At 39.5% G+C, this 25,375-nt stretch overlaps 1 protein-coding gene across 1 annotated transcript in view; it reads right to left on the minus strand.

The window, feature by feature from the left end:
* Positions 1-25,375, minus strand: part of LOC116755287 (phospholipid-transporting ATPase FetA-like) — a 71,752-nt gene that overhangs the window by 17,390 nt on the left and 28,987 nt on the right. The window contains exons 11-16 of the mRNA XM_032634512.1: positions 15,722-15,918; positions 13,392-13,600; positions 11,483-11,526; positions 4,205-4,370; positions 2,200-2,388; positions 1,369-1,484 (exon numbers count right to left, since the gene is read on the minus strand). Of these exons, the coding sequence (XP_032490403.1) occupies positions 1,369-1,484; positions 2,200-2,388; positions 4,205-4,370; positions 11,483-11,526; positions 13,392-13,600; positions 15,722-15,918 (921 nt within the window). The remainder of the gene's footprint in view (positions 1-1,368; positions 1,485-2,199; positions 2,389-4,204; positions 4,371-11,482; positions 11,527-13,391; positions 13,601-15,721; positions 15,919-25,375) is intronic.

Below are 25,375 nucleotides of genomic sequence, written 5' to 3' on the forward strand. Positions count from 1 at the left end.
AGCATTTCCTCCAACCTATTTCTTCTTTAAAATATTTTTCTGATCTGCCCTTTCCCCATCACATCCCCTGTCCTGTTCTCCCAACCCTTTATATGTCCAGGTTTAAGGGTAGAAACCCCAACAAGCATGAATCTGGTTTTCCCTTCTAATGTCAGCAGACTGAAGCCAATCTTTCTTTCTGATATATCTCAGGTCCCAGAGGGTGGAAGTGGGGTGGGGTAGGTAGGTACCCATGGGGATTCTAATCCTGTAAATAACATAGGACAGTGTCAAACAGTCCTCTACACAGCCCAGGCCTGGTGCCTTCTGCTCCGTACCCTAAAAGCAGTCTTTTCCCATCATGGCTGGTGGGGTGGAGCCTCCCATACCAACAGGCCCTATTCTTTCAATTAATTAATTAGTTAATTTTTGACTGCGTTGGGTCTTCATTGCTGCATGCGGGCTTTCTCTAGTAGCGGCGAGTGGGGGCTACTCGTCGTTGTGGTGTGCGGGCTTCTCATTGCGGTAGCTTCTCTTGTTGCGGAGCACGGGCTCTAGGGTGTGCAGGCTTCAGAAGTTGTGGCACACGTGATCTGTAGTTGTGGCTCGTGGGCTCTAGAGCGCAGGCTCAGTAGTTGTGGCGCACAGGCTTAGTTGGTCCACGGCATGTGGGATCCTCCTGGACCAGGGCTTGAACCCGTGTTCTGTGCATTGGCAGGTGGATTCTTTTTTTTTTTTTTAAGAAGATGTTGGGGATAGGAGTTTATTAATTAATTACTTTATTTTTGCTGTGTTGGGTCTTCGTTTCTATGAGAGGGCTTTCTCCAGTTGTGGCAAGCGGGGGCCACTCTTCATTGCGGTGCGTGGACCTCTCACTATCGCGGCCTCTCTTGTTGCAGAGCACAGGCTCCAGATGCACAGGCTCAGTAGTTGTGGCTCACGGGCCCAGTTGCTCCGCGGCGTGTGGGATCCTCCCAGACCAGGGCTTGAACCGATGTCCCCTGCATTAGCAGGCGGATTCTTAACCACTGTGCCACCAGGGAAGTCTAGCAGGCCCTATTCTGAAGCAAATTCTAGATGTGACCACAGGACCTCCCGAGCCAGGAATCATAGAATGAACTGTTCTGACTGTGGTAAGTGCTCCCAAAACACAATCCTCTTCATGCCCCTGGGATCCTGGGCCACCCAACTCCTTCACACAGAAGGTGGCAATGTGGTCAGTGAGAATCCCACAGAATGAGGTAGTTTTTATTCTTCTATCAATTAAAGAGACACAGACACCTATGTACCCCATACTGAAACACACTGACATGGGGACATATATATGGACACACATCCAGATACACAGAGCCACCCACAGCTTCCCTCCCCTGCAACCTAAACACTTACATCTAAATGTTCCATGGTCACGTCTCTGAGGGATCTACAGGATGGATGAAGTAGCTGACAGAGGATCGTGTCTGCACCCTTGCAGAATAACATTACGCGATCTTCAGGCGTCCTCACTAAGGATAAGCAAATTAAGCAAAGTAACCATATAGGTCCATTGTTACAAGAACTTGTCTGGGCCACTGAGAGATGGCAGGAGGCTGTTCCCATGACATTTGTTTCTGACACCTTTGGGGGCTAAGCACTCAGTGAGTGGTCACACAGGATGAGTGATGTGGTGAGGGCTGGTGAGAATGAGAGAGGACCTTTTGGAACCAGTTTTTCCATGGGTTCAGTATCACCTATGGAAGACTCTGATACAGAATCACATTTAGCTTCTCAAGTCCAAGTTCCAGACCAAGGCCCACACCTAATAAGGACCAAGGATGAAAAATGACTTCCTCTTCAGCCTGAGGCCCAAACTAACTGAGAGCAAGATAGTATTAATTTCCTCTATATCTTCTGCCCCCATTTCTTATTCCAAGTTCAGGCTTTATGGGTTTATTCTCTGTTCTTATCTTGGCTTTGAAGGTTCTGACAAGCTACTATCCAGGATCACTAAATAAGGGCCCTAGCACGTGGCAGTAAGCTCACATATGTGTATATGAGAAAATATAAAGGATTATGAGAGGGAAAGTGGGAATGGCTATGTATTTGTATTTGAGGCAGAGTGCCTGTGAAATGGCACGTGGGCAGGAGAAAACATTTGTGTGTAGATAGAGGAGAAAGTCAACGTGTGAATGTATATGAAAGACAAATAAGGGGAGAGGGCCAACTAGGAGGGGCACCCACCAATAACAGACATCCTCTTGCGCACACTGTTGAAGTCCAAAATAGCCAGTAGTTGGTAGATTCTGGTTTCCCCCATTTCGACTACCATGATTGTCTCAGACGTGCGGGAACGGAACACAAAGCCAAAGTTCCTGGCAGCAGTGACCAGGGCACCTTCATCTGGGGACTGAGCCTGGTAAGTCAGCTCACCTGGCAGGAGAGAAGAGAGCAGCCAGAGCCCCTAGAGATGTGCAGATGAAGTCCACCCAGAAGTGAGATTGTCTTCCAAGTGGCTTACATAAAGATGGAGCCCAGGAGGGGACATCTTTCTTCAAAATTTCCACCCAAGCCTGGCCCTAAAAGGCCAGGTTGCATAGAACAGGTCAGTTTTTTCATTCTTTCCAATATTCTCAACTCATTTCACAGACCTGAGTTAGTATTACAGAAGTACACGGAACATGTGTACAAACAAACGAAACATAGGCAGTTGCCTTCCAACTTTAGCGGGTAAAGATGGCTCGGGAGATTGTTAAAAATGAAGGTTCCTGGGCCCCACCCAAACTTACTGAATCCAGAATCACAAAATCTGGGAGGATGGCCCAGGAAATTGAATTTTAACAAATCTCCTGAGTGAGTCTCATGCATATGGTCCTACATAAAGTGCTCCTGCATAGGACTGGCCGCACTTTGATGAACACTGCTATAAGGTAATAAGATTGATAGTTTAGTAAACAATTAAAAAAAAAATATATGAATGAGTATTGTCACCTTTGAAACTCTCACCCTGGGAAGGTAAATGACTTACTCTGTTGAATCAATCTTTCAATCTGATATTACTCAAGACATTTCTGGAACTCCTCTTTTAGAATAATCCCCATAACCTGAGATATATTTTAGATTATTTCTCTTTTGAAGGTTAATTTGATTTTTAAAAACAGTTATACATCATCAGAATCTTATACTTGTGAATAAGGTAGGTGGGGGAGTATAATTTTAAGTCAGACATAAGATGTGTCTATGGGATAATAAGATTTACTTTCTTGTGTGTTTCCTACCTTGTCACTCAAGGCAGTAAACATAGACAAGTCCAAATATGCTTCAAGTAATACCAACTTGTTGGAATGTCATACCCGGAGAGGCTTGTGGAAGGGTGGGAGCTCATGGGGCCAGAAGACATGAGATTTGGGTTCTTATCCCATTTATACCTTTCTTAGCTATAGGATTTTAGTCGTCACAATGTCTTTTTTTAAAAATTAGGGTATAGTTGCTTTACAATGCTGTGTTAGTTTCTGCTGTACAGCACTTAATTTCTTTTAGCTTCAGTTTCCTTTGCTATAAAACTAGGATCATTTTTCTTGTTCTGCAGAGGGCTGTTGTGAAGATTGTGGAAGGTAATATAAATGAAAGCAACTTGTAAAATTATAAAGTGATGTACAAATATAAGGTGTTACTCATGGTGGTATTATATTAAGACTACATTGACTTTGAAGGATGTGATTTACTTGGCTGCCTAAATTCTTGTTTGTTAAGGAAAAAAGTCTTCTTAATTTAAAATCAGTAATTTCTGAAAAATATTTTGATAAATTCATGGATGACATAGTCATATTTGGTTACTAAAGAAATTAGGGCATATGGGGATACCTTTAAATTGTGAAGCAACAAGAGGATGACTCAACTCATCCTTCAGGAAGTCTTATCAGAGGTAGTGGGGTTGATCTTGGCAATAAATCAGATAAACTCTGTGACAGAATATTACAGAGTCTCAAGATCCGAAGCTCGCTAGATAGCACCAAGTTTGACCCCTATCCGATGAATGAATCTTCTTTATGACAAAGACGTAAAGATATATTCAGTGACTAGGAGCCCACTACTTATCTTGACTATCCGTTCCATTGCTGGACAGCTCTTCCTATTAGAAAGTTCTTTAGATTAAGCCATTACAAACGATATCAAACCATCCCCCCCTCCAATCAGCCTAGACTCTATGACATATTCTCAGTCCATGAGGTCTCAAGCCCCTTCTCACCTTCTACTTTCTCTTCTGGTATCACGGTATGACACAATGAGAGTGACAGGAAAAACAAGTGTACCCAGCGATCTCCCCTTTTCACTGCTTCCACCAAAGTCTTGTCATAAAATGAAAACTTAGGATCAGCCAGTCTGTTGTAGGAGAAGTCAACCTTTTCTGTTTTCTGGAACACATAAGCCAGAACAAACAGCAGCTTGACACTTTATAGAAGGTCGACCTGGGGGCAATTTCTGGAATGTGATGAGAACTCTTAGGAGGATGGGAAAAGAAAAGCAAGATAAGTGAAGGAGACCCTGTGCTGGTTTCTAAGCCTCTGTAGCTCTGACCTGGTCCATCCACTCACTTGGAGAAGATCCATCACACAGGAGACAAGCTAGCACTGCTTGGCAGACCCTTCTTGCCCTCTTTCTACTCCAGCTATCCTGAATGATTAGTGGCCATCTTCAGGCTCTATTCTTCCAAGTCCCAAATCCATGATAAATCAAACCTGAGGACATGAGAGAGTAACTGTTCCCTATTAGTAAATGGTTTCTGGAAAAAGTCTTGTCTCTGGCTGTCCTCTGCCTGATTTTGGGAACTGGGAAGGGAGCTAGGTACAATGACATCGCTGTGTTGCACTATCCCTATTTTACCCCACAAGGGGGCTAGAGAGGAATACTGCAAGACAGAGGCAAGGCTGTATAACAAGGAAGCTTCAGTACAGACTTCTTGTTCACAGACTTAATTTTATACCATTTTGCATACCTGATTCAGCATACCTGATTCCTTCCTGCCTCTAGTCCTCAAGGTTATTGACCCTGCCTCAATCTGTGGACCTAATATTAATATTCACTACCATTTTCCTGGCTATGAGCTTGGCTCCTTTAGATGTTGACTCACGTTCTTCATGTCAGGTAGGCTGCTGGTAGGCACCTGGGGTAAACATTCTTTTCTGGCTCAATTTGGTCCTGAGACTCTCTTATGCCCACCCTGGAGTGCAGTGTTATTAACAGATTTCTCCATCCCGTATCAGAACTCTCAAGGATATTTCACCAGTTCATTGTAGTTGTGGTGCTACCTGGGCTGGGCCCCAATGTGTCAAGTACAGACACAATTGCACTGCTTGGTGCTATGTTGGGGAAACGGAAGTTTGTAGTGGGCTATACTGGCTCTTTTCTATAACCCATCTAGAGGGAGTTTTGTCATGATAGTGAGGAAGTATGGTCAGGTCCAGAGCCAAGTCCTAGACCTGGCCAACCACAGACTTGTGAGCTCTGGGAAGTTTGTGGGTTTAGTAATTTAAGATAACTCATTATATAGCATCCTCTGAGGCTCTTCTATAACTGGGCTCTTGTACTGGTATATTCTTTGAAACTTAGAAGCTGGTGAGTGATGTGAGAGAAGTTGGAGAGGTAGATATGAAGCAGATCCTGCATTACCATCTTGTATGCAATAGGGAACCGTAACAATTTTCTGCTGAAAGTCATATGATCATATAGTCCTCTGGTAGCAGCATGGAGAATATATTGGAAGTAGCAAGACGAAAAGCAAGGAGACCAGTTAGAAAGCCATTCAGTAATTCACAAGAGAAATGATAAAGTAGTGACAATAAATATTAAATTAAGGGTATGATTTGAAAATATAGAATTTGATGACATGGATATGACAAGTGAAAGAGAGAAACAGTTAAGAATAATTTTATGTATCCTAATTGGGATAGATGGTAAGACCATTCACTGAGATAGGATACCCAGCAGGAGGAGATTTTTGAAAGACTGACCTGGCGATACCTGAAGGACATAAAGGTAATAATGAAAGCAGGCATATATAGTTTTGAAGCTCAGGTAAGAGATCTGAGCTAGTTTCTAATCTCCCCTTCCAGACAAGTAATGTTTGAGAACACTGGACCAGGCTGGGTACAGGACTGAGGCAGGGCTGGCTTGGAGCTGCAGTACAGCATGATCTGAGGAGCAGTATTCATGAATTACTCTGCAACTGAAAGTTAAACACCCAGTTGAATAAGACTGAATGGCAAATCCAGGTACTAGACAAAAGGATGGAAACCGGGGGTATCAGATGAGAAGAAACGAATTCAGAATGGAGGGTAGAGGAGGCAATTGAGGATACTCTTTGAGATTCTGTGACATAGCTATAGATAGTTTTTATAGGATATCTTTAGCTTTGGTCATGGATAGGGAGGGAGCTAAAAATGTTCTTGGATATATGGATTTGGAGGTCATTAGTAAGTAGTCAGTAGTTAAAGTTAGTAAAAACACGAGACTATAAAGATGGAAAAGAGGTACAATAATAGAGCTCTGGGGGAACATCAGTACCTATGGCCAAGAAGATGAGAAAAACAATCATACAGGAAGAAAACACAAGAAGAGAGTTACTTAACAGAAGCCAAGGGACAAGAGAGCTTTAATAAAAAGTGGAGTTTTAAGTGTTAAAATCTGCAGAGAAATTGGGTAAGGACTTAACAACAAGGTAGTCATTAGTGACCTTGGCTAGTTTCAGTGGACATGATAGGACAGAGTCTAATTATATAGGGTAGAATGAGGAATGAATGAAAGGTGAGGAGTTAGAAAGACTGCTGTAATTGTCTATTTCCTTATACACTTTTCCTCTAGTCTGCCAACTCTGAAGGTAGGGAACAAATTTCCTTTGTTTTCCTTGAACCTTTAACATTTATTCAGAGTCTGACATATGGTTGATACATATGGTTGAACATTTTGGACTGACTGATGAAGTCAGAGCGTAATGCAGGATGAAGGAAAAGTTCTAACTGCTTTAAAAAATGAATAAAATAAGATAGAAACATTTATTAGTAGTGGTTACCTCTGGTTAATGGGCTAAGGGTTACTTTAACACATTTATTTTATTTTATCTTAATTCTATATTTTTTAGAGCAGTCTTACATTCATAAAAAAAAATTGAGCAGAAAGTACAGAGAGTTCCTATATATTTCCTTTCTTCTTTCCACTCCACATTTCCCCCTATTTTCACCTTACATTAGTATGGTACATCTGTTACAATTGATGAACCAATATTGATACATTATTATTAACTGAAGTCCATAGTTTACACTAGAGTTCACTCTGCTTTGTACAATCCTGTGGTTTTTGACAAATGTATAATGTAATGAATCCACCATTACAGTATCACACAGAATAGATTCACTGCCCTAAAAATCTCCTGTGCTTCATCCTTCTCTCCACCCCTCCCCAAACCCCTGGCAACTACTACCTTTTCCAGAATATCATACAGTTAGAATCATACAGTACACAGCCTTTTCATATTGGCTTCTTTCACTTAGCAATATGCATTTAAAGTTCTTCCCTTTTCTGTGTATATGTGTGTGCGTGGCTTAATAGCTCATTTCTTTTTATTGCTGAATAATATTCCATTGTATGTATGTAGTAAGTGGTGTTTTTTTTTGTCTTTTTAAAGAAGGGATAGATTTGAGCTGAGGGGAAAGAATCATATAATGGGATAAGTTTCAGATATTAAGAAACAGAGAATACAGGATTGATTGAGGTTCCTGAAGAAGTAGAAAGGCATGGAATCAGAATATATGAAGAGATTAGTATTGAAAGAAAAAGTTATACCTTTTGTTGAGACTTAAGGAAAGGGGGTAAAGGTGGGTTCTGATATTTGTACAGAAAAGGGTACTTAGCTGATAGTTTGGATTTTTCTCAGCAAAGTAGAAAACAATATCATGTACTGCACACTGGGGAGAAGGGAGTGGGATGTGGTAGAAGGCCCAAGAGTGGTGAATTTTGGAATAGCTAATATGGAAAATTAAGAATTAAGCTCACCATAAATAGATTAAAAAATTATCCAAGTGGCACTGGAAGCCCAGAAGAGTTTGGAGTCTCTGAATTTGTAATGGCATGTGATCCCCAAAAAGTGCTTGGCATTCTGAGATTAGAAACAGAGAATGGTAGATGGCTTGGTTAATTCAAGGTTGAGATTTGTTGGGCGATCAGAGAGGGGGAAAAAAGAGGGAGAACTAGTAAGGTATTGAAGATGCTTATGATCTTGGGTACAGATTGGGGGGCAAGATAGGACAGGAAGTAAAGTCACAAGGGATTGACAGAGAAAAAGGAGAACAGAGAGTTTGTAAATCTTCCTTTGATAAGAAAGCAGGTATACTAGGAATCAAGTATCAAGAGAACTGGAAAAATAAGGTTTGTGATCAGAGATCATGACAAAGGAGTTTACAGTTTCAGAGTAGTACACTTCTGGGTGGTGACATGATAACATAGAAATGAATGGTATAGATTTTTTTGAGTCCAAAAAGTCATTTGAAAGATATATTCTTTTAGACATCTGAAAGCATCTATGTTGCTAGATTATCCGTAAATAAGCCAATACCACCCAAGATGATAGCAGGGATTGGGTAGAGAGGGGAAATATGAGCTAAGGTTTCAAGGTCCTCAGTGAATGAAGTGGAGAAGCCAGAAGATTTGTAAATGTCAACGACAAGAAGAAAGAGGAATATAGCTAGAAGTCATAAGCATCACAGGAAGGAAGATTATATGAGGGAGAAAAAGTAATAGTTTAAAAGTGACACAGGATGGGCTTCCCTGGTGGCACAGTGGTTAAGAATCCGCCTGCCAATGCAGGGGACACGGGTTCAAGCCCTGGTCCGGGAAGATCCCACATGCCGCAGAGCAACTAAGCCCGTGCACCACAACTACTGACCCTGTGCTCTAGAGCCCGTGAGCCACAACTACTGAGCCCACGTGCCACAACTACTGAAGCCCATGTGCCTAGAGCCTGTGCTCTGCAACAAGAGAAGCCACCGCAATGAGAAGCCCACGCACTGCAACAAAGAGTAGCCCCTGCTCACCTCAATTAGAGAAAGCCCATGCGCAGCAATGAAGACCCAAGGCAGCCAAAAAAAAAAGAAAAGTAGCACAGGATAATGAAGACAATACCTTTGGACTTTTGGTATGCGGAGTATGAGAGATGGAGGAAAAGGGATATCCTCCGGGAAAGTCATCTTTCAATCAAGGTAGAGAGAAGAAAGCATTTTTATGAAAAGATAAGGCTGTGGGTGTTTGCTTACAAGAGGACAAAGATTCCAGGGATCCAGAGGAAAATGTGTTATGGTCGAACAGTAGCAAAAGGAGGAGGAAGAGAAAGGTAACTCCAGGGTAACAATTTACTCCCTAGAAGCTATAACTTTGTTTATATTGCCAAGGTCATTAGCAAAGTCCCTGGAAGAGGATTTAAGGCAAATACCGATTTTATTCCCCATTTCCAATCTCTCTGGATAGATAAGGGTGAGCCAGTAGTTGGGAGCTGGAGTTACCTGTTTAGTACGTAAGTCAAGTGGCTAAAGGTTTGGAATTGGTTCTAGTAGGAAAGCAATAGGGTGAGTAGTATCCTGAATGTAATGGAAGAAGCCCTATGAAGGGATGCTTAAAATCAAACCCATAAACAAAAGTTGAGATCCAATACTGGAAAAAACAGTAAAATTGAACCAGCCAGAGACAGGAAGAATGAAAAGGAAAATATTCTTACAATTCTGTGGGTTAGGACTATTGAGTATGTCATAAATCCTGAAGCTATAAAGGAAAAAGACTGATAGAATTAATTACATAAATTAAAAACTTCTAAACAAAAAACTTTAAACAAAAGCCAAAAGACAAAAATGGAAAAAAATAATTGTAACATATGTGCCAGACGAAGGAAAAGTTGGTATTTTTACTATATAAGGAGCCTCTTGAAATAAGAAATAAAGGACGAAGAATATGAACAGGCAATTCACAAAAGAAGTATAAATGGGCAATAAAGTGATTGGGAAGAGGAAGGAAAATAAGCACATAAAATGATTCAATCTGATTAGTAATCAAAGAAAGGTAAATTAAATGAGATATGATTTTCACAATTAAATTTCTAAAGATTGAAATATTAATACCCAGTACTGACAAGGATACAGCATGGGAAAAGAGGAATTCTCATATTTTTTGGTGGGATTATAAATTGATGCAGTCTATCCAGAGAGCAGTATGGCACAATTAAGTGCATTAAAAATCTAGCCACCCTTTGACCAACTAATTTTACTTCCAGGACTTTATTCTAAGGAAATAATTTTCAGAAGAGGAGACAAAAATGTATGTACCTGAATGCTTATCATAATGCTGTTTATAATAGCAAAAGACAACAGAATAAAAATAGGGGATTGGCTAAATCAATTAAGATACATCAATGTAATTGGCTACGACGGCCATTCAAAATGATGATGTAGACCTAAATATACGGACACGGAAGGAGGGCCACAATATAGTGGCAGGTGAATAAAAGGAGGCTGAAAATAGCATGCATGCTACGATCCACCCATCCATCCTTCCTTCCTACATACCTACCTACCTACTAGACCTAGGTGTATATGTGTGTATATATACATATGAAAAACATCTGAAAGGGTAAATATTCCCAGATTATGTACTGGTTATCTAAATGGAACTGAATGATTTTAATTTTCTTCTTCATACATTTCTATATTGTTTGAATTTTTTTTTATCATGAGCACAGATAATTTTTTAAATAGAAAAAGCCAATAAAGCTGTTTTCATTTTTAATTAATTAATTTATTTGTGTTTAAAAGAAATTTTAATAGCACTATTGAGAAAACAAATAATATTCATATGTAGAATTAGAGTTTATTCTCAAGTAATGTAATGTCTTCCGAAAAAGTATCTTAAACCACTATTCATTTGCTCTCCTAGATCATTTTTATGAGCTCAAGGATTCATCCCTTTGCTGGTTTCTTCAGACATTCCTTACTTTAAAAAACTTTTTTATATTATTTATATATAATCACCTTCTTATAATAAGCTATCTTCATTTAAAAACACAAACCCAAATACCCTCAGATAAACAGAGTTCATTCATATGATACTGTCTGATATTATGGGGCCAATAACAGCTGTAATATTTCAGGGGCTAAGGGAATCCCAATCTGTGTTAAAGATGCTGCTGTGGGGCTTCCCTGGTGGCGCAGTGGTTGAGAGTCTGCCTGCCGATGCAGGGGACACGGGTTCGTGCCCCGGTTCGGGAAGATCCCACATGCCGCGGAGCGGCTGGGCCCGTGAGTCATGGCCGCTGAGCCTGCGCGTCCGGAGCCTGTGCTCCACAATGGGAGAGGCCACAACAGTGAGAGGCCCGCATACCGCAAAAAAAATAAAAATTAAAAAAAAAAAAAAAATTTATTAAAGATGCTGCTGTGCAGTGCAGCCTCACTCAGGTCCCACACGCATTTCACAGGGCGCTGTAATCACTCACCTCCGGGACTTCTACCCTCTGTCCGTTCTTGTCATAGACAACACCTGTTGGTAAGTAAATAGAATACACATTTGGCAAGCGTTTTAAAGAAGGGTTTACATTTTTTTATTGTGGTAAAATATGTATAACATAAAATTTCTCATTTTAACCATTTTTAGTGAACAATTCAGTGGCATTAACATCATTCACAATGTTGTACAACCATCACCATTATATATTTCCTAAACTTTTTCAGCATCCTAAACAAAAACTCCTTACTCTTCCCTATTCCCAGCCCCTGGTAACCTCTAATCTGCTTTCTGTCTCTATGAATTTGCCTATTCTAGATATTTCATATAAGTAGAATGATACAATATTTCCTATTGTGTCTGGTGTATTTCACTTAGCATAATGTTTTCAAGAATCATCCATGTTGTAGCATGTGTCAGAACTTCATTATTTTTTATGTCTGAGTATTCCATTACATGGATATACCACCGTTAGTTTACCCATTCATCTGTTGATGGACACATGGGTTGTTTCTACCTTTGGTCTATGGTGAATAATGCTGCAATGAACACTGGCATACATCTATCTGTTTGAATCTCTGTTTTCTTTTTCTTTTCTTTTCTTTTTTTTGGTATATACCTTGGAATGGAATTACTGGGTCATATGGTAATTTAAAGGAGGATTTTTAAAAGCTTATTCCTTCTGATTCTATCATCCTAGACTTGCAGCTAAGCTCCTCGAATCCCCTCAGGCCACCTAGCTCTCAGTGCCCTATGAGCTCCTTTCCTCAAGCCAATGGTAAGAATAATGCTGCTTGGGGTGCAATTCTTCTCCTTAAGTGTGAGTGAGTTGAGGCTGGAGGCTAGTCATTTATGAGAGACTTCGCCTTTCAATCAGAAAAGTTACCCAGAGGATATGTGAAAGTAGTGCTGGAATGTTTAGGATTCTTGGCCAGTAGACAGCATAGACAGAATGGGGATGGAAGACAGTCTGATGCCAAGCGTAGAAACACCCATGACCCTTTTCAACCTTATCCTTACCCATACAATGAGTAAGAAAATTAAGATCCTCACCCAAATCAACCATCCAAAAATAAGCTTTCAGAGTTTATACGTGTGAAAACTTGTTTGGCAGGGGTAATAGAAAATATTAGAGTGCTCTAGCTTTTTTTTAAATTTTAACTTTAATTTTTTTATTTTTAAAATTTAACTTAAAATTTTTTTGAGGTGAAATTCGTATAACATACAAGTAACCATGTTAAAGTGTACAATTCAGGGGCATTTAGTGCATTCACAAGGTTTTGCAACTATCACATCTTCCTAGTTTCAAAGCTTTTTCATAATCCCAGAGAAACACCCCAGGTGGTCTATCTTTTTAGATGTGATTGCCTTCCTTAGCTAGTTAGTGCAGTGGGCATGAATGTTCACACATATAAGGACTTAACACTATCACAAAAACAAGCTTATGCCTAAGGCAGGAAATAAATGAATAACTGGGCATGGGAGACACATCAAACTCTGAATACCCTTTGATGGCTTCTTTCTAGAGTGTTTATTGGTCTGAGGGGGAATCAGGAGAATAGCAGCTTCAGAAATATGCTGGTTGCACCATCTGATTTAATGTAAGAGTAACTAACATTGCCCAGACATTGGGAATTCCTTGAGGATGGAGATTAATTCTTATACATCTTCATATTTTCAACATCCAACACAATGGATTGCATCTAAAAGGTGCTAAATAAATGCTTTTGGTTAGAACTGAATGGGCTAGGTGAGCTTTGCTTAGTGAACAGGGCAGGTTGTGAGACTAAGAAGTAAATGTGAATTTAGAGGCATATAGATTTAGAGATAGATCATTCTTGAGAACAATCTGCAAAGTAATATTTCCCCAAGACTCAGGGAAAGCAGAAAAATATGCATACCATAGAATTTCCCATTAATAGAACACTTGTTGAAAATCATGGTGTTCTGAGTCAGGGTCCCTGTCTTGTCGGAGAACACGTATTTGACCTGGCCGAGCTCCTCATTAAGGGTGGTGGTACAAGCCCGTGCTGGTGTGTTCTTTAGTTCATAAAACATCCTCCGATCCCAGTTGATATAGAAACTGTTGCCCAATCTTATTATCTCAACACTAAGGAGAAAGCAAGAAAAGAAGGGTCCTGGGTCAAAGCAGGGCAAGCAAATTCATCATCCTGGTTTCCTTCCTACCAGTCCGGTGGTAGAAACGAAAATCAGAATATCTTCCTTGGGAACCTACAATCTTGAAGGACCCTTCGTACTAGCCAACTCATTGTAATTCTGACTTTGACCATTATCACTCAAGGCTTTACTTGATTATCAGACATGCTGATTAACTTTGCTGAGGCATACTCCCTTTACAGCCTTTCTTCCAAAATTTTTGAAATTCGGCAATAATGCAAGGCCTGCCAGAGTTAAGAGCTAATTTATAAAACGTAGCCTAGGCTTAATCAGAGAGTTATTGCTGCTGTCATGTAAACTCATTGGTGGGGAAGAGAGAGAATCTTCAGACTTGAAATAGCACTTTGTTTCAGAAGGGAAAGATCTGTGAGACTCAGAAACAACTTACAGGAGCTGACGACCCTCTGATAAATTTCTAGGCAGATCCAGCCTGCCTGTGGGGTAGCTTTTCCCTAGAATAGCCTCCTCTTCATTTTATCCGAGTTTTCCCAATTGTGTTTGTCACATTCCACTTCTGTTCCAAATAACATGCATATAGATTCTTTATGGTTAACAAGCATCTTCATTTTAAAACAGTGGAGACTTTTAAGTGGCTTCCTTCCTATCATCATTCATATTTAGTTTGTGGTAGTTTAGACTGCTTCATTAGTAATCCCTGTCTGAGACAACTGCATTGGGCAACATGGATTTTTTGTTTGAGGTGAGGGAAGAGGTGCTCAGGCCCACATTATTGACTTTATTAGTCCTCATGTGTTGAGTTTTGACCTCTCCCTTCCTTCACCATACCAGTCACCATAGCAATCTCTCTAAACCCAGACATTTAATGATATTATTTCTTTCCTTAGAAAGATCTCTGCTGCTTTTAGGATAAAACCCAAACTCCTTGGCCTGGCATTCAAGGCTCTCCTGAATCTAATCCTAAATTACCATCCAACACCTTAGTCTAGGCTACTCACTGTTCTATGACCAGATCAAGCTTTTAAAAACCTCCAAACCTTTGTACATACTGGTCTTTCTGCTTGTAATATTCTTTTCCTATTTTCTGCTTGGTAAATTCTACTCTTTTCTCAAATATCAGTTTGATTATTACTTTTTTCTATAAATCCTAAGCCTCTACAGGCAGAACCAACCTATTCCTTTTCTAGGTTCCCATAGCATTCACATATACATTTCTATTACATCATTCTTCATATTGTACCTTAATTATTTACTTAAGTATCTGTTTCCATGTCTATGTTGTAAGTTTATCTAGAGGAAGGGTTGTCTTATTATTCATGTTTCTTTCTCTGGCACCTAATATAGTGCTTGGCACATAGTAGGTGTTCAATAAATATTTATTAAATTAGTAAGATAATTTAGTTATATTGGGTGCTTTTAGGGTTGGGATGCCACAGTGCAGGGTTTAGGAAACCTGAAAAGAAGGATGCAAAAAATATGTTTGTGTGTGTGTATGTGAAAGGGAATGTTGAAAATAGAAAAAGCAGATCGGAGTACAGTAAAGACTTATTTTACCTATATTTCAATTTTTTGTTCAAGGTGCTCATGAAAAGGGGAAGGAAACATCGTTCATCTTCTCCAACTTTTGGGAACCAGAACTTAAGTCACAATTATACCTATCTACCATTTGCCACATTGTTTCTGTGGGAAAACTCATTCTGAGTTCTGAATTAACTGATTTACAAATGAATGGAATCTGTCTCACTGATAAACTAGGGGCTGCCTAGATTGTGCTTTAGCATCACCAAATTTGTGTGCATTTTTTTCTAATTATTTCATGTGTTTGTCTTATTTAGTCATGTACATTATAAACTATTTGAGGGTTGGGATAATTTTCTTTTGTATAACCCACATAGTATCTAGGGTGGTATTCTGGATATAGAAAACATTTATGCAGTCTCTAGATATGTCTCAGAGTGTTTTGTGCACCAGGCACTGTGCAAAGTAAAGGGTTAAAGAGCACAGAATCTATGCTTTCTGAAAGTTCACAGTCTAGTTGGGGAATTAAGTAGGAAGTATGAAGTCAGCTTGTCCCCCAGTGGTCAAAGAAGCCTACCTGACGTAGAGGGAAATAGGCACCACGGTGTTGAGAATAATGAAGTAGGACCAGAATATAAGGACGGCAGAGACAGCTGATGAAGAGACATATTCTTTCCATGGCAGAAAATCCTGGAAGTAGTAGCCTTTCTTGCTTTCCCAAATGCAATGACCAACTGCTAGGACAAAACACATGCTGCCTAAAAACAGAAAAATCTAGAAATCAAAAAAAGAATTAAATTAACATTTCATCCAAGGCGTGCTGCTTCAGTTCTACCGTTTGGAGCCTACCTCTCAAAAAAGCCTCTCTCTTTTCTTGGAGGGCAGGGGTGCCCTGACGCTCACAGTCTCTAGGCAGTAGTACACAGGACAGAAAAGAAAGCCCAGCAGGAGCCATCCTTGAGATTTTGACAGGAGATAATAGTAACTAAAATATAGTAAATATTAATTAAGTGCCAATAATTGTGCTAAGTATTCTACCTGTATTATTTAATTTAATATTTATAATACCCGTCTTTTAATAACAGACAAGAAACTTGATATTAAGAATGGGAAAGTATTTTGCCTAAAGTCATTTAGCTACTAACTAGTATGGACAGGTCTTGAACTAGTTCCGGAAGCCAATCTCTTAATTACTCCATTACTGAAGTGAGGTTCTGCTTTAAAAAAAAATCTAAAATGTGTGGCATTGGCTTAGCAGCTGGGGGTGGGTGGGTGGTAAGGAAATGGATATAAAAGGCTGACAATATGGCAATCATGTTTACAGTAAAGAATATGGTAAAACTGGAAGACAGACCATGTGCCTACTGAGGCTAGAGCTCTAAGGGAAGTGGTTAGAATTAGAATATTAGTGTGTGTTGGCTGACTTTAACAAAAGAAAGAGTTGAAATAGGGGAATAACTGGCCAATTTTAAGCAGAAATGAAAAGGAACTGGCCAATTTTAAGCAGAAATGAAAAGGAATAGCATGAAATCTGGGTCATCAAAGGACTGGAAAAGCCTATTACTTTTAGACACCAAAGAGGAAAAAAGAGACAAGATTGAGATCTTAAGCAAACAAGGCCCAATAATTCTTTTCAGCTGAATAAAATGAATCAGCCTGGAGGCAATGTTCAGATTAAAGATGGCACCTTTTTACCGAACCAAGATTATTGTTCTAGATAACCTCAACTTTCTTGTCATTAGGTTGAGAGAAAAGGGCATGGAGGGGAAAGGATGCAAAGAAAGAAGACAGATTTGAGAAAATCTGTTTAGAAAAGAACTTTGGGGAGGAGGGGATAATAATCCTGAACTCATTTTACAAAGCCAGCATTACTCTGGTACCAAAGCCAGAGAAGGACACTATAAGAAAAGAAAACTACAGGCCAATACCCCTGATGAATACAAAATTTCTCAATAGCAAACCAAATTCAACAGCATATTAAAAGGATCATACACCAAAATCAAGTGGGATTTAGACATTAATGAAAGAAACTGAAGAAGACAAGTAAATGGAAAGATATCTTATATTCACAGATTGGAAGAGTTAAGCAATGTTAAAATGTCTATACTACCCATGCTATCTATAGAGTCAATGCAATCCCTATCAAGATTTCAATGGCATTTTTTATAGAAATAGAAAAAAAATCCTAAAACTTGTATGGAACCATGAAAGACCTCAAAGAGCCAAAGCAGTCTTGAGAAAGAAGCAAGGTGGGTGCATCTCATTTCCTGATTTCAAACTATATTACAAAGCTATAGTAATCAAAACAATATGGTACTGGTATAAAAACAGACATATAGACCAATGCAACAGAAATGTGAGCCCAGAAATAAACCCATGCATATATGGTCAACTAATATTTGACAAGGGAGGCAAATGGTTTTGGGAAAACTTGATATTGACATGCAAAATAATGAAACTGGACCCCTATCTTATACCACTCACAAAAATTAACTTGATATGGGGCTTCCCTGGTGGCGCAGTGGTTGAGAGTCTGCCTGCCAATGCAGGGGACACGGGTTCGTGCCCTGGTCCAGGAAGATCCCACATACCGCAAAGTGGCTGGGCCCATGAACCATGGCCACTGAGCCTGCACGTCCAGAGCCTATGCTCCACAATGGGAGAGGCCACAACAGTGAGAGGCCCGCGTACCGCAAAAAAAAAAAAAAAAAACTTGATATGAATTAAAGACTTAAGTGTAAAACCTGAGATCATAAAACTCCTAGAAGAAAACATAGAAACATAGAGAAAAGGTTCCTTGACAGCCATCTTGGCAATGACTTTATACATATGACACCCAAAGCACAAGCAACAAAAGCACAAATAAACAAGTGGGATTACATCAAACTAAAAAGCTTTTGTACAGCAGAAGAAACAATCAACGAGATAGAAAGGCAATCAGTGGAACGGGAGAAGATATTTGCAAACCACATATCTGATAAGGAGTTAATATCCAAAATATATAAGGAAATAACTCAATAGCAAAAAAAAAAATCAATTAAAAAATGGGAAAAGGTCTTGAACAGACATTTTTCCAAGGAAGATATTCAAATGGCCGGTAAGTACACGAAAAGATACTCAACAACACTAATCATCATGTGATGCTCTTGGTGGGAATGTAAATTGGTACAGCTACTTTGGAAAACAACATGGAGGTTCCTCAGAAAATTAAAAATAGAACTACTATATAATCCACTTCTGGGTATATGTCCAAAGGAAATTAAATGACTCTCTTAAAGAGATATCTCCACCCCATGTTCACTGCAGCATTATTTACAATAGCCAAGACAGGGAAATAACCTAAGTGTCTATCAACAGATGAATGGATAAAGAAAATGTGACACACACACACACACACACACACACACACACACACACACACACTACAATGGAACATTATTCAGCCATGAAAAGAAGGAAATCCTGTCATTTGAGACAAATGCCCAACTCTCCAAAAAACTGCCAAATGCTTTCCAAAGTGGCTGTACAATTTTACATTCCACCAGCGTCACACGCCCACATACCTGCAGAGAAAACACATATGATGTTATTGTGAACCACTTCTAAGTCTACTCAGGGGTCTTCAAACCTGTGCCCTTTATCACAAGGTGTGAATTGCTCAAAGCAACCCATCCCCACTGCTAGAAAATTTTAGGTCTCATCTTTGAGTTACTGATAGAAAGTCTTTGGAGACAAGAGTATGAAGGTAGGAGGAGAAGATCTAACTGGGACCATTCTCAGAAAATGAGATTTAAAAATCCTTATTATGAAAAATTTCAAACACATATTAATGTATATAAATACTATAATGAACCCCTATGTGCCCATCACCCAGCTTCACCAATTATCAATTCGTGGCCAGTTTTATTTTATCCCAAACCTCCTCTTCCCCTGTCCTCCCTTTTATTTTAAGCAAATTTCTCACATTATATAATTTTTTTTGCAAACAGTTTAATATAGCTCTTTAAAGGATCTTATTTAAACACATAATCACAATACCTTTATCACTTAAAAAGTTAGTAATAAATCCTTAATATCATTCAATATTTGAGATTTGAGAGTTGAATAAGGGATGGAGGAGAACAAAACAAGAGGATCAAGATAAAAAAGAATAAAATCTGCTTTCATTCCTAGCCTGATGCAGATTCATACTGAGTAGTTCCGCTCTTTGTGATGAAGGTTTCTTCGGGGCCATAAAACCCTTCTTAATCTTACTCCTCCTTCCTTATGCTTCTTTTTAATGGGTCATGTGAAAGCATGGCTTATCCTCATGGTTCAGATTAAACTTCAGTGATGAGTTCTACTGGCTTTGCTTCCCCTTTGGACAGTCTATGTGGCCAATATTAAACCTGAGACCATATTCCTCTACCTGCCACTTCTCCAGGCCCGACTCCATCAGCTCCAGTGGGAAAAAGTGGGGAAGGTAAAATGATTATAATAAACTATTATTATTTATTTATAAATATAAATTTATTTATAATCTATTTGTTTATTATAAATTATTAGAATAAATAATTTGATACCTTCTGAAGCTGTGGGAGGAAATTACTGAGTGAACTTCAACACCCTTTCTGCTCCATACCTGTTGCCTGGATAATTGAGTATTACCCATCAATCATTTCCGGTGCTGTGCCATCCCTCCATTTTTAGACTATGAGTCCTCCAGAACCAGATCCTTCTGTTCAGATTTTTTTTTTAATTTAATTAATTTTTGGCTGCGTTGGGTCTTTGTTGCTGCCTGCAGGCTTTCTCTAGTTGCGGTGAGCTGGGGCTACTCTTTGTTGCGGTGTGTGGGCTTCTCATTGTGGTGGCTTCTCTCGTTGTGGAGCACGGGCTCTAGGTGCACAGGCTTCAGTAGTTGTGGTGCACGGGCTTAGTTGCTCCGCGGCATGTGGGATCCTCCCGGACCAGGGCTTGAACCCATGTCCCCTGCATTGGCTGGTGGATTCTTAACAACTGCACCACCAGAGAAGTCCCTTTCTGTTCAGACTGAGCCAGCAGAAAGGAAGTCGGCTTTATCGGACCAAGATCCTGAGAGCAGGGCCTCTCCCCCTTCAAAGAGGCCTTCCGGGGCAGTACACAGTCTGCTCTTTCCTCATTCCTAGAGCTTTTCCTGCCATCCTGAGGCTTTCTAAACCCTTGCAGATGTTCTCTTTCTTAAGAAATATTCATGTTGTGATGGAGTTTATTGGTACTTAGCCTAAAGCTTCACTTTGCTTCCTTTCTATAGGAAGAAAGAAACAAGAAATTGGTTTTTGCTACAAACCCCAGATGTTACTTGGTTATTACAAGAGCCAGTCAGACCCAAGAAGACCTGTGTGTAAAGAGTGGTTCCAGTAAAGGCTGAAAGAGATACTCAGTTTTGTCAAGAACTAAGGCCATTGCTGGTCACAGTGGAGCTCCCAGGCATCACAGGCAGTCTGTAAAAAGAGAGTACTCCTTGGTCCTTTGGCCCTTCACCTCTGTGCTTTTCATTGTGCCTTACCCAAGAAGTATATCCTGGATTTCTGGCATCATTCAAATTTCAAGCACTGTGCCCCACAAATACATCCTACTTAAGAGACTAGGGTTCACAAAGCATTGTCATTGTGAGCTCTGGGGAGATCTGGGGAGGGGGAAAGGACGAAACTCCAGCTCCCCTGTGGGCTTATCAGGAAGGAGTTTTACTAAACATGCTTCCTGTGTCTGTCAGATTTTCCCCTAAGAATCATTTCCAAAAATGGGAAAAAATGAAGTGTTTAAATCAGGAAGGATTTCTGCTTCAGCTTTGAGAAATGACAATGCATTATATCTAACTACACTGACAATGTCTTGGCAAAAATACCACATAAACAAAACTGCTGAGCTGTTAAGAACATAGCTAATTCAAGAACATTTCTTTATTTAATAACCATTCAAAAGCTATTTCCTGAGAACCGTTTTGTGCAAGGTACTCCCAAGAATATAGAGATGAATATGGCATAATTTCTACCTTACAGGCTCATAATTTGGTAGCTCAGGTATTCATTCATTTTTTTCACTAACTCAACACATAATAATAACACATTTTTTTCACTAACTCAACACACATAACTCAACAACATAATAATGATGCTCCCATTATGTGTCAAACATAATTCTAGGGGCTGGGATACAGTGGTGATAAAAGACAATGCCTTAACTCTCAGAGAGTTTGTAATCCTGTGGAGATATGAGGAAAACAGATATGTTAAGAAAAGAAAAAATACAAATTAACTAGTGCTAAATGCTGTGAGGAAAATAAAACAAGTTAATACAATAAAAAATGTCTTAATGGAGGTGGCCACTTTAGATAGGGTGGCAGAGAAGGCTTCTCTGAAAAGGTGACATTGAATACTGAAAAAGAAGCAAGCCATGCAAAGGCCTAGACAGACATTGCCAGCAAGGGTAAAGGTCCCATGATAGGAACAAGTTTGCTCTCTCACTTGATTTGTAGTTTACCTGGGTATAGATTTCTAGGTCAAAGTAATTTTCACTAAGAACTTTGAAGGTATGACCCTATTGGTTTCTAGGGCCCAGTAGTGTTAGTGAGAAATCTGATGCCAATCTAATTTGCATTTTTTGTTGGTATCTTATTCTTATCCCTATGAAAAAGTTAAGGGACTTCTATACACCATTGGCGTTCTAGAATTTCATGATGTTTAATGGATGCTTTAAATCTGAAATTCACATCCTTCTTCAATTCTAGGAAATATTCTTCTATTATTTCTTTGACAATATTGCCCCCTCCATTTTCTCTTTCTGATACTCCTGGGAGATCATGTGGGGGCTCTTGGTTTGGTCCTCCATTAAAAAAATGTATTTATCTCTTTGACTTTTGGTTTTATGGTCTAGTATTATTCTTTGACTCTTTATTTCAGCCCTTCTATTGGCTTTTTAATTTCAGTAATTTTTACTTTCCAAAATTCTTTTTGTTATTCTTAGATTGCCTTTTTTATTCTTTCGTTTAAAAAAAAAAGTTTAGGGAATTCCCTGGCGGTCCAGTGGTTAAGACTGCGCTTTTACTGCTGAGGGCCTAGAGTGGATCCCTGGTTGGGGAACTAAGATCCCACAAGCTATGGCGTGGCCCCCCCACAAAAAATTTTAGCCTATTCTTATTTTATTTGTGCAATTGCTTCTTCTAAGAATACTAGTAAAATTCTTTTGAAAGTTTTCTTTTCTCTTCCCTGAATTATAATCTGTTTTTTCCAGAGTCAGTTATTCTATTTGTTCATCCTCATCCTCCTCTTTTGTGCTCCTGGTTTCCTTCCAGTTCACTTAAAAACAGGAGTAAAAGAGTAGTTTCATCATTATAGGTTGGTTTTATTTCCTTGGGTTCATTTTGTTTCTCGAGCAGACCACTCTCCTATGGGAAGATGGAACCATGAGTTCTGTGTAGGTAGGCAGAATGTGTTCTTTCACTGGTTTTACCCTAGAGTACACGAGGAGCTTGCTGGTGAACTTGAGTCCCCCAAATTTAAAATAAAGTGGGTTTTACTCTGAAGTGATGACACCCACATTAGAAGCCCTACCCCTCTGCAGATAGATTGTTAAATTTCTTCGGAAAGCAGTTCTCTTGTTTGAGACTAGAGGTCAGATAAATTTTTACTGCTATATGTATGCCTATAGGAGTGGTAGGATGGTACAGAGGGCCAGGTGTTGTCCATGTTGTTTCATGGGCAGTTTTAAAATTAATTATCCTGATTATTACCCCCACATCTTACTCCTGCTCTCAATTCCTGCTGAATCTAGCTTGGAACTACTCTTGAGGAATGCATTTCCGTGGAAGCTTTCACTACTCTGGTTTATTTATGGGTATAATCTATCTACTTTCTGCCTTCCAAAAGCTCATCAGCATCTTGGGTCTGCTGACAGTTCTTCACACTCTGTCAGGGGATTTATTTTCTATTTGTACTTCCTCACAGTCATTTCATTAGGCTCAAATAGGAAGTCTCAACGTCCTTCTTAAAACTAGATGCCCCAAAGTGAACATGGGACCCAAGATAATATTCCCTACTTTCTGAAGGAATGATTGCATGAATGACCTCATAAATGTAGAAATTCATAGCAGCTACTCTGCTAGTTTAGCTGCTCTGGGTATTTACACTACTTCTCTGCTGCAGCCATCTTGTGAGAACTTGAGCAGAGAACTGCATTCTCTTTGGAGACTCCCATTGCAGATCCCTCTATACCTCTGCTTTAATCTGCTCTGGTGTTCTCTAGGCCTGCTATTCAGCTACCATCCTAGGACTTCCTTTCACTGTTCTCATGTTTCCTGGCTTCCATATCTTTCTTGGTTTATTCTCTTGTTTTGCTTGAGTATATACTAGAAGCTTCCTAAGAGAGGATACATGATAAGTAAATTTTTTGAGTCTTTGCACATATGGATATTTCTTTATACTTGCATTTTATTGATAGTTTCAATGGATTTAGAATTATAGGATGCAAATAATTTTCTGGCAGACGTTTGAAGCGTTGATGTTTACCTTCTGCTGTGGCTGTTGAGAAGGCCAATGCTATTTTATTTATTTATTTTTTTTGTGGTACGCGGGCCTCTCACTGTTGTGGCCTCTCCCGTTGCAGAGCACAGGCTCCGGACGCGCAGGCTCAGCGGCCATGGCTCACGGGCCCAGCCGCTCCGCGGCATGTGGGATCCTCCCGGACCGGGGCACGAACCCGTGTCCCCTGCATCGGCAGGCGGACTCTCAACCACTGCGCCACCAGGGAAGCCCAGCCAATGCTATTTTGATTCTTGAATATGACATTTTATTTCTCTCCGGAAGCTCTTAGGATCTTTTAAAAAAAAATTATAATTTCTTCACATGTGGTCAATCTGCCATGTTAAACAGATTTGTCATGTGTTTTAATTTTGTCTCCCCAGGGAAATAGCAAGTATAGCAGAAAGAGCATTAACTCTGAAAAGTTATGCCTAGATGGATAGATGTGATTATTAATAAAATTATGTATGTAAAGCATCTGGCACATATTGATGCCCCATCTCCCAAAAGTGAATGTATATACTTGAGAGCTGGACCCAGGACTTATAAAACCTTATGATCCTCACAACACCTGGCACATACTAGGCACATACTAGATTCTCAATAAATATGACTTGATCTCACCATACACAAAAATAAACTCAAAATGGCTTAAAGACTTAAGTATAAGACATGACATCATAAAACTCCTAGAAGAGGAAATAGGCAAAACATTCTCTGACATAAATCATACCAATGTTTTCTTAGGTCAGTCTCCCAAGGCAGTTGAAATAAAAACAAAAATAAACAAATGGGACCTAATCAAACTTACAAGCTTTTGTACAGCAAAGGAAACCATAAACAAAATGAAAAGACAACCTACTGAATGGGAGAAAATATTTGCAAATGATATGACTGACAAGGGCTTAATCTCCAAAATATACAAACAGCTCATACAAGTCAACAACAAAAAAACAAACAACCCTATCCAAAAATGGGCAGAAGACCTAAATAGACATTTCTCCAAAGAAGACATACAGATGGCCAAGAGGCACATGAAAAGATGCTCAACATTGCTAATTATTAGAGAAATGCAAATCAAAACTACAATAGGGTACCACCTCGCACTGGTCAGAATGGCCATTATCAAAAAGTCTACAAATAACAAATGCTGGAAAGGGTGTGGAGCAAAGGGAACCCTCCTGCACTGTTGGTGGGAATGTAAGTTGGTGCAGCCACTGTGGAAAACAGTACGGAAGTTCCTCAGAAAACTAAAAATAGAATTACCATATGATCCAACAATCCCACTCCTGGGCATATATCCAGACAAAACTGTAATTCAAAAAGATACATGCCTATGTTCATAGCAGCACTATTCATAATAGCCAAGACATGGAAACAACTTAAATGTCCATCAACAGATGAATGGATAAAGAAGATGCGGTACATATATACAATGGAATACTACTCAGCCATAAAAAGAACGAAATAATGCCATTTGCAGCAACATAGATGCAACTAGAGATTATCATACTAAGTGAAGTAAGTCAAAGAGAAAGACAGATATCATAAGATATCACTTATTTGTGGAATCTAAAATATGGCACAAATGAACCTATCTATGAAACAGAAACAGAATCACAGACATAGAGAACAGACTGGTGGTTGCCAAGGGGGAGGGATGGAGTGGGAGGTTGGGGTTAGCAGATGTAAGCTTT

The sequence above is a fragment of the Phocoena sinus genome, chromosome 6 (assembly GCF_008692025.1).
Source record: "Phocoena sinus isolate mPhoSin1 chromosome 6, mPhoSin1.pri, whole genome shotgun sequence".
Lineage (NCBI taxonomy): Eukaryota > Metazoa > Chordata > Mammalia > Artiodactyla > Phocoenidae > Phocoena > Phocoena sinus.